The sequence below is a fragment of the Pseudorca crassidens genome, chromosome 12 (genome assembly GCF_039906515.1).
Source record: "Pseudorca crassidens isolate mPseCra1 chromosome 12, mPseCra1.hap1, whole genome shotgun sequence".
Classification (NCBI taxonomy): domain Eukaryota; kingdom Metazoa; phylum Chordata; class Mammalia; order Artiodactyla; family Delphinidae; genus Pseudorca; species Pseudorca crassidens.
The window spans coordinates 26,761,671-26,772,349 of record NC_090307.1 but is presented as its reverse complement, the minus strand read 5'-3'; the positions used below and the strand labels follow the sequence as shown (position 1 = coordinate 26,772,349).

At 39.4% G+C, this 10,679-nt stretch overlaps 1 protein-coding gene across 9 annotated transcripts in view; it reads right to left on the bottom strand.

Moving 5' to 3' along the window:
- Positions 1–10,679, bottom strand: part of HDHD2 (haloacid dehalogenase like hydrolase domain containing 2) — a 54,338-nt gene that overhangs the window by 19,034 nt on the left and 24,625 nt on the right. For all 9 annotated transcript variants that reach the window (XM_067699179.1, XM_067699171.1, XM_067699170.1 and 6 more), the window contains 2 exons: positions 4,362–4,578; positions 2,901–2,964 (listed from right to left, as the gene is read on the bottom strand). In XM_067699179.1, the coding sequence (XP_067555280.1) occupies positions 2,901–2,964; positions 4,362–4,578 (281 nt within the window). The remainder of the gene's footprint in view (positions 1–2,900; positions 2,965–4,361; positions 4,579–10,679) is intronic.

Here is a 10,679-nt window from a genome sequence, read left to right as displayed (position 1 = left end):
GAATTCCTACAGGAAAGGAGCCAGCACCTAACGTACAAAGCTAACTTACCTTAGCGTCCTCAAGGCACCTGTCCACAGTATGGTCCACACAGCAAACTCTACTGCTAGTTTTTTTCTAGCTTAAATCCCATTGAGTATAAACTCCTCTGCAAGGTTTCTGCTTGTTCTCATAGGTAAGTTAATGACTAACTTTTGTTATACCACCCATTTCTTGGAGCCAGTGGTCTAAAGGCAAATGCGTGAAAGTCAGGTTTCTTAGCCATGAGCTTCCAGAAGGCTTTTACTTAGTCTGGCTCTGCAAGTGGGGTTTCTACAAAGTACAAATTGACACAGTGGCTCATACATGGGTGATAGTTCTAGCAACCTGCACTGTGTCTGGCATATAGCAGATGCTCAACAACGTTGGCTGAGTGAATGAAGCAGGCCCCCATCGCTCAGGCCTGACTCAGTGTGCCAGTCTATACTCTCCTGGACGAATAAATGGTGAATGGAGGGAGAATGCAGGAAGCCATGTTGACAACAGTGGACAAAGGCTGATCCCATCTTTTCTAGGTGATTGTTTTACATGCTAAACAGAAACAGATTCTAGTTATGGCTAGTCAAAAGTCTTTACTGGGGCCTCCCTGGTGGCGCAGTGGTTGAGAGTCCGCCTGCCGACGCAGGGGATACGGGTTCGTGCCCCGGTCCGGGAAGATCCCACATGCCGCAGAGCGGCTGGGCCCGTGAGCCATGGCCGCTGAGCCTGCGCGTCCGGAGCCTGTGCTCCGCAACGGGAAAGGCCACAACAGTGAGAGGCCCCCGTACCGCAAAAAAAAAAAAAAAAAAAAGTCTTTACTAACAAATCGTGGAGCAAATGTATATTGAGCATCTATTATGTGCTACTACTGAGAAACAAAACTGCTCAAGACTATCACTGAATAATTTAAAATCTCTGTGGTAATTTTCAAACACTGGGAAACCCAGCAATTGTTCACTGCACTGAGTTCAAATTTATGAGTGGAGCCAGCTGCTCTCTATGCTTTCAGAACAGTGGGCTTACTTGGGACTTTTTTCTGACCAAAGATGAACAGTACAAATGGGCCTGTTTTCATGAGCTGGACTTAGCTACGTTTCTAAGTTAGACATTTTAGATTTGATTATGTGGAGCTGCTGGCTTCTCTAAGACTAACTGGATGCCTCTGTGACAGGCTGACAACAACCAACTGCCAGTCAGAAAAGAAGGCAGAGCCAATGGAGACCAGCTAGGGAAGCTGGGCCTACAAGACCCTGGCATAGGACCAGTTTTCATACTTGGTGCAAATCCTTAGTTATGTGACCTAAAGAAAGGAAATGTTCATGGGAACAATACCCGAGAGGAAAATAGTTAGCTGAGGGTTTCCTCAATGAGCAGATCATAAAATGATGAGGAATGCCAAGCGTCTGAAAATTCAGATACAGGGGAGGATGAGGAGTGTGGCTATTTTTCTTGACTCCCTGATATATCCTCTTTTTTGCTTCCATCAAAGGGCATGTTTCTGGGAAGACGGTGATCATTTTGAATTAGAAATGTGAAAACACAATACTATTAATTCTAGAGTGACTGGAGTCAGTATCTGCAAGGCTCCACTGGTTCACTCCAGACGCCCAGCATGAGAAGACTGTTCCCATTCTTTGTTCACACAGGGCCTGGAAAATACTTCTTATTCAATTGTAGCAACATCTATGTTTTCTTGTTTCTGTTTTTAAATTCAAAATAGCTTTTATGCAACCACATTTTCTTGAACATCACAGTCATGAGTAAATATACTCTATCTAAAAAATTTCCCAGTGGCAGCTCGTCTGTGACTTAGTGTTTAAATCTTCCCTTTTCTGAACAGCCTGTATGAAGCCAGGCATATGAACTCACAGAGCCATCTATGGAACCACCTATCTGCTATTTAACTGATAAGAGCCCGATGACAATTCTTGGACCAGACTCCTGGCTGTCATCCTCAAACACATGCTATTAGTTTTAAGCTCAGCAGGTTCCAGCTGGGGGCAGGTGCGGGGGAGACCTTTTCATTTTATCTGAAAAGGCTCATCAAGTTCCTAGTGCAACAGCACACAAGCCCACACAACTCTCATGACTATTCTTTCCTTACCTTGAAAGGACTTCATTAATCACACTCTACACAGGAAAACTGCACAGTGTAATACTCATATACTGTGAGAGCTAGAAGGGTCCAGTCCAGCCCCATCATCCGTAAATGGCCCAAAGAGGTGAAGGGCCTTGCCCAGAGTCTCACAGTCAGTGTAGAGCTGAGACCAAGACACCTAACTGGTCCACTGTTGCCATGATACCGTATTAGCTGAGTCTCCTCCATTAGGTTCTTTCCCTTTCCTTAAATTTATTTGAGGGACCACACCCGGTTTACCTAATTTTGGTACAGGAAATTGTTACTAAAACAGTAAGTGAAAAGACAAAAGTTTTTTGTGTGTTTTTTTAAAAAATGTAAACATTAACACAAAGTATCATATCACTTAGCTAGCCAGTCGCTAAAAAGATAAACATCTTATAGCTGGTGCAAAAAGAAAACATATTTTTACAGAGCCCCACTATCAATGGTCTTCTGGTCAACTTTGGTGATTTGCATATCCAGAAAATCATACAAATGCTAATGGTCAATTGTGTATGGTTATCTCTGTGTAACTGTTAAAATACCTCTGAACTCTGATCTGATCCTCCTAGCTTTGCACAGCATGGGCCCTTTCACGTTCTTTTTTCCCTGCAATCCTAAACCCATTTTATTTTTGCTTTGTGGCAGAAAGAGAATTAAAATGCTCAGTGGGCTTTGCCATTTCTTCAAAGACTGTTCTTTAAGCAGTTGTGTATTCTACCATTCTGTTTTAGAGAAACAGAATATTATACTGAAGATACATACCAGTTTTGACTAAGATGCCCAGCATGCCGACATTCTGAGCCCCACCAACATCATCCCTGCAATCCTAGAAAAGCACAACGAAGCATTTAGTCCAGTGTCATCAGTGAGCCTGCCAACAAAACTGACCAATTGATCTGATTTATTAGGACAGGATGGCCAACTGTAATCCCATGTTTTTTTCCTTAAAATGAAAGAGAAGGAGGTGTAAAAAAGGATAAACCCATGTCTGAAGGAGCATACCACTGGAAAAGGGAAGCGTAATAGAGGTAGAGGTAAAAAACAGAGTAGTAATCCTAGTAACCAAACATAAAAAGCAGTTACAGTGCTTCATGTTTTGCCACATGTACATCTACTTCCTTTTAAAACAGATCATGGAAAAAAAGTATTCTATCATTTGGCAGCTTTTAAGGTAAATGATCCAACTGCAGGACAGTGAATGAACTAGGTTCAGAAGACAGCTCTTGTGCTGTCCACGTAACATTATCCTTACGTTCCATCCAATCGTCCCTAACGGGGAATCAAATCAGATCAGTGTACTTAAACAGATTCTGAGACTGTCTGATATTCACTTCACACTTAGGAATAACAGATCAGTTTCAAAGGGAAGCTTCTGTTTTCCGATTCTTAATCAAGATAGGGGTAAATATACTTGGCTAATTGTGATGACAAATTCAAGGTAATAAAAATCCAAAAACTGGAAGAAACATCATCAATAAAATCAATCCTACCATCTCATGTGTATAAGCAGGATTCATTCAGATCACACCCAAAGAAAAGTTTTTTCCTTAAAAATCATTCATATTATTCAACAACAGCCCTTGGAAATGAGTCTTAAAATGTCAAAATCTTCATTTAAGGTCTAACTTAAAACCTTTTCTGTGCATCTAAACTTGCCTTGTTGAAGCAGGGGAGATGGGGGAGAGGGACAGGAGGAAGGGAGGAGGGAGAAAGTGAACAAGGAAAGGGAGGGCCCACTGGGTAGGGCCCCCGGTTGTCCAGGTTCAGCCCTGCCACTCCTAGGCCTGAGGCAATCGATATCTTTAGCTATTTGTGGCACACAGACTGGGAAGTTCTTCCATAAAGCATATACTAGCAAAAAAATCAATAATGGGAGAATTCCTTGGGTATAGGTGTTCTTTGCATTAAGGAATAGTCAAAAAAGTCTAAATCTGTAGAAGTTTTCTTCAAAAAGACACATAAAGCATTTAATTGCCTTGCAGTTGATGGTCTTTTGAATTGTATATATCTCATCACACTATGAAGAATGTCAGAAATAATCAATATTTCAGTTCTTTAGAATACCAGTAAACAACTACTGGAAAGCCTGTTTTATGGGTAGCCTCTTACTACCATCTGATATCACCAATAAGAGCCTGCTTGTGTCTCAAAGCAGTGCTTTGAAGTTGGCTCCTCCCAGCATGACAGGTAAGCCCAGGGCATTTCCTGGGCTCTTCTACTTACATCTCCAATCATGATGGCCTCCTCAGGTTCACAGCCAGTGCTCCGCAATGCCTCCAAAAAGAACGTTTTCTCTGGTTTCCCCACGACTGTGGCTTTGGTATCTGTGGCATGCTCTAAAGCAGTCACAAATGGTCCGGGCCCCAGGGCTAAGCCATCTTGCCTCTTGTAATACCTGGCTTTGTGGATTGCTATCAGAGGTGCCCCATCCAGGAGCAACCTAGAGAGACAGAGAAAATGGAAATTGGCTAAAAGCAAGGTTTCTATGACTGGAAAAGAATGTCAGACTTACAAAGTGGTTTTATTCACACTCACAGAAACGAATAGTTTCTTATTAACTTTTAATGACTTGCTGTCTTCTAATGAATTCGCTAGGAACTGCTGAGAATTACACTCAGATACACTAAAGAAAGGTGATAGATTAAATCTGTGATTGCTTCAACCTTTTACCTTTAGTGGTTTCAGACATTTTACCCAAATCACCATGGAAAGAGAATTAAGGGAAGTAAAGCTAAATAAGACACTTGAGGGAAGAAGCTTAACTTAATGAGACAAGTTGTTTCAACCTCCCTAATGGTAAGCAGGAGGCTCCTGAGCCTTTTACAACACGACTCAACTGATGCTGCAGTGACATGTTCAGCTAGCTCCTAAAATACCTGGTTTCCTCTTTCCTCTGCTCCAAAATATGATTCTTTCGAATTCAGAAATTTCATAGACCATTTTACAAATACTTTCTGCTTGTATCTTTCCCTCTTCATTTTACCTTTTGACTGCTTCGGGCGTTACTTTGCAAATCAGGCTGTCTTCCCTGAAGGACACAGCAGTAAGGCTTAAGGGTGAGCCTATACTGTCAAGTCCTTTCCTTCTTCCTGATGTAGGACAAATACTCTCATACCAACCGAAAGGGCATAAAGAGTTTTCTTGTTAGAGAACTAAACTCTACATATAGTCAAGGATCCTCATTACTTACTCAGGCAAAACATAACAAATCTAAAAAAACCCCACCAACCCCCATCCAAAAACATCTGCCAACCATCCCAACAGTGCAGCCTGTAAGTCACAGAGCAGAGAGAGTCACACACATATCATCTAATCGAATGCAGGACATGATATTCTTCTTAAACTGCTTTTAACCAATGTAATAAATGATCTCACTTAGCTTAATTTAAGTCATCTACTTAGTTAAATATCTAGTATGTCCATCGAGGAAGAATTCATCACATCTCACCCTTCACAATTATGAGTAATTAAGCGCTCAACTATGAAACTGCTAAATTATTCTTGTCAGTGGGCATGGAAATGCCTTCCTGTGGGAGATGCAGGATTCAGACATTTATGATTAAATATTTTATTAAGTAAAAACCAATACCGGACTATTACAGGGCCTTATTGTTAGTTACTACGAATTGCTCACAGCACAGGACAGATCCTTCAAATTTATTCACTAATAGTAATACAAATTTATTTCTTAAAGTAGATCTTAAAATCCAACTGTTAGGAAACCTGATAAGGCCACTATGTTGGCCTTAAAGAACCACAGCTGATAGCAACGAGATAATAACGGGTGGTTTATCTATCTCCCCTCTTGTCACTCTGCCCCCAATCCCATTTACTTGCTACTCTACCATGGAACTGGAATTCTTTATGCAACAGACCTCGAAATTGCTCTCCACTTACACAGCTAAACTAAAAACTCGTCTGACTTAGCTTTGTTAATATTTTATTATATATTAACTGGGGATGAGACTTATCAGCTCGATTGACGTGTGTACTTAATTCCCGTGCCTTCTCTGGAAGGGCTGAAACTGTGGGTTCCTCTACATTTCTCTAAATGGGAACTGGTTCTTCAGGAGCTTGGAGAAGACAGGCATCTCTCAGGGAAGTGGTTCTTGCTTCTGTCATTCTTCTACGTTCAGCATAAGCTTTACTGACTCTTTGAAGAGCCAAGGCATGTTCAGGATAGATTGAAAGGTAAATATTTTCAAGGACGCAGATTAAAAGATTTTTGTATAAACATTTTCAAAATGTAAGAAAATAGACACCCCAATACTTGGGACTGTTTTCACACTTCCTAGACAGGGCAAAAAAAAGTTGGTTGTTTTGTTACCGGAAGTAATGTATCGGGAAGAAATCTGAGAATCTTCTGTCTCTATTTAACTATAAGCCCACTGAGGTGCACGATACAAGAAAAAAAGGCATAAAGAAGGCCTGATGCAAAAATCCATGGCTATAAATTCCATGTAGGCAAAGGAAAAAAACTATAAAAAGTCCTAGCCAGGGAGCTGGACCACATTATAAAAATGTTAGGCAGAGCAGTGAGAGAAAAGCTAAGGGGATGACTTAAATTCAGTGTCACAGTACGTTACTGAAAGGGACCATAAAGAATACCAAGTCCAACACGCCCATTTTACAGAAGAGAAGATCACCTTGTGATGCTGGCCAAGACCAAGGAGAGCGGGAACCCAGAACTCCAGAAAACCAATCCAGCACTCTTCCAAATAAACTCACTTTTTTAGAAAAAATGATCAACTTTTCACCATTTCTGCTGAAGATGGAGAATGTGGAAATGAAATTACACGGCAGCTTAAGTAAGAAACCTAATATGCCTGATATTGAACGATTGAGTCCTTTTCTTCCCACCCCCCCAAAACGACCCTCCCCCAATCTTTCCCAACTCAGTAAATTGGCCCCATTGCTCAAGTCAGAAACTAGTAATCATCCTTGATTTCTCACTTTCCCTCACCCTTCCACATCCCTATTATTAGTAAATCCAGTCACTTCCAAGTCCAAAACAAAAACAAAACTTTCTCAAAATGGTCTTACTCCTTCTGGCGAACCTCTGCAATAGTCTTAACTCATCTTTCTGCTTTCTACTCTTCCCCTGTTATTCCAACCCATCGTACATGCAATACGGGGAGTTTTAAAAGTACAGATGGGATCGTGTCCCTCCCCTGCTTAAAACCTTTCAAGAACCTCTCATTGTAAAGAGTATAAAACCCAAAGTCCTTACCGAAGCTTGTAAGGCCTGGCCTTACCTGGCCACTGTCAGCATCTCCAATCTCAAGTCACCTTCCCCGTCACTGACTATGTACCAAAAATGTACACAGTCTTTCCTGCTTCAGCCCCCACACCTGGTGTTCCCTCCTCCTGAAACAGAGCCCCATACTTTACACACAGCTATCTTCTGCTCACTTGTCAGGTCTCAGCTTGAATGTCAGCACATCAAAGAGCCATTCCCAATCTCCCTGCAAAGTGGACTTCCTCCTCACATTTCATCTCTATCTCATCCCCTTTTTCCTTTATATCACTTCCTATAGTTTATAATCCTTACTCAACTGTGTTTGGTTTGTCTTCCTCACTAGCTTACAATCTCCACTATGCCCATTAGTTTTACTCATCACTGTATTTCTTACTTCCAAAAAAAAAAAATCCAAAACAAAACCAAAAACAAACCCTGGTACCTTTCACTAAATATTTATCGGGTAAGTTAATTAATGCATGAAGCACTGTATGCCTTAGTGTCCTGATCCATAAAATGCGGAATAACGCTTACCTTCTTGGGGAATAGAGATGATATATGCAAACTTTTTCATGCTATCTATCTGACAGTAATGACAATTATTTTTATTCATAAATATAGGAAGTGTAGTGTCTGTGCTACTTAAAATAGGTAACAACAAATCACTTCACATTTGTGGGCCCCGGTTTCTTATCAAATGAAGAAACTGAATCAGATCAGGTCTTTTCACTCTCAACACTTCTGTCATTTTTTAACTGAAAAATGCTTTATGTGGGGGGATCTGTCCTATACCTGTGGGATGTTTAGCCGTATCCATGGCCTCTACCCACTAGATGCCAGTAGCACTCTTCTTCCCCCAGTTGTGACATCCAAAAATGTCTCCAGACATTGCTGAATGTCCCCTGGGGAGGAAAAATGTCCCCAGTTGAGAACAAATGAACGAGGTGATGCCAAAATCTTGACATTCAATACATTTAAAACTAATACCAATCAACCTGACAAACACCAACTACCAAAAGTTCAAATTAAAACAATAGCAAATCATGAAATATATCAAGAGAAAATCCCATCAACACTTAACTGAAACCCCCAGAATATCTCCAATATCATACTGACACAGCAATTTTCTCATTAATAGTAGGCTACCTACTATCACCACTTCTATCTGGTATTGTAGTTCCCAGAGAGTGTAATAAAGCAAGAAAAAGAAATGAAAATACAAAGATTGGTAGGTGTGAAGTAAAACTGTCATTATTTGTGGTTGACAACTGTCCATGTAGAAAATCCAATTCAAAAGATTCTATAAATAAATTATTAGAATTACCAAGTGAATGTAAGAAGGTCATGAATACAAGGTTAACATACAAAATCTCAATTATACTTCTATGTATTAGCAACAAGCAATTAAAAGTGAAATTTAACAAAATACCACTGATAATCACATCAAACAACATGAAATACAAGGATTAATTCAACAAAATTTCTAAGACCTACACTCTAAAAACAGCAAAACACTGCTGAAGAATGTAAGACTAAAATCTAAATAAATGGAGATATATTCCATCTTCATAGACTGGAAGACACATTACTGTTCAGTAAATTCTACCCAAATCCACAGATTTAATAAAGTAGCAATCAAACTCCTAGTGAGTTTTTTTTGTGGAAATTGACAAGTTGATTCCAAAATTTGTATGGAAACGATGTAGAATCTTAAAAAAGATTAAGTTGAAGAATGTATACTACCAGATTTTAAGATTTATTATAGAGCTACAGTATTCAAGACACTGTGGAAGTGCACAAGTATAGATGAAAAATCTAGAAACAGAGCCACACATATATAGTCACTTGATTTATGTCAAAGCACTAAAACATCACTGCAATTCTGTGAGGCTTTTGAAAGAATTGATCTACGCAATAAATGTTGCAGAAGCAACTGGATATCTGTAAAGAAAAAATGAAATTTACTTCACACAATTCACAAAAGTTAATTCAAAACAGACCTTAGACCTAATTGTTAAAGGTAGAACAATAAAGCTTGCAGAAGAAAACACAGGAGAATATCTTCATGACCCTGAGGTGGGCAAAAATTTCTTAGGCATAACAGAAGAAAATATTGACAAATTGGACTCCATCAAAATTAAAAACTTCATGTTCTCATACTGTTAAAAGAATGAACTGGCAAACCACAGGCAGGGATAGGACATCTGCAGTACATATATCCAACCAAAGACACATGTGTACATAACACATACACAACCCCAACAAATCACTAAGAAAACTATAACCCAATCAGACGCAATAAAAGACTTGAATGTGCAGATCACAAAAGAAGTTATCCAGTAGCCAATAAGTATATGAAAAGGCTTCAATATTACTCACCAGGGAAATATGAATTGAAACACGGTAAGATACCACTATACACACCAGAAAGAATAGCTACAGTGATATAGACTAGCGAGAGACTGGTGAGAATATGGAGCAACTGGAACTCTTGTTCATAGCTGGTGGGTCATAACATATGACTCCACATAATCACTGTGGAAAACTGTTTGGCAATATTTACTAAAGCTAAGCAAGTACTTATCCTATTATCCAGTAATTTCACTTCCAGATACAGACCCAAGAGAAATGAGTGGATATGTCCCCAAAAGACATGTAGAAGAATGTTCATAGCAGCTTTATTCTTAACAGCCCAAACTGGAAAATCCAAATGTCCATTAACAATTGAATAAATTGTGGAATATACATACAATAGACTACTACACAACAACAAAAATAAACAAAAACAAAGTACTGCTACATGCAACAATTTGGATAAATCTCAAAAACAGACCCAAAACAAAATGCTACAACTGTGTGATTTCATTCATATGAAGATCAAAAACTGGCAATATTGATAGAAGTCAGAGTAGTGGTTACCTTGAGGAAGGGGTGGTATTGACTGGGACAGAGAGCCTTCTAGGGCGCTGGAAATGTTCTGTCTCGTGATCAGAGTGGGGGTTACACAGGTATATCTATGTGTCAATTTTTATTGAGTTGTACACTGACAATCTGTACACCTTATTGTATGTTATACATCAATTTTAAAAGATCAGTAACAATATATTTATGTGGTTTATTCACCTAAAGCTTTTATTTAGAGTAGCAAGAGTTGCCTTGATCATAAAACAATCTCCCCAGTTAATTAAGTAATGAGTAGTGACTAATATTAAACTCAATTCTGTATTCTGTGATCTTCAAATTGGCATATAAAGTTCTGCATATACTAATGGAACGCTTTAAATAACTCAAGTTCTTAAGTC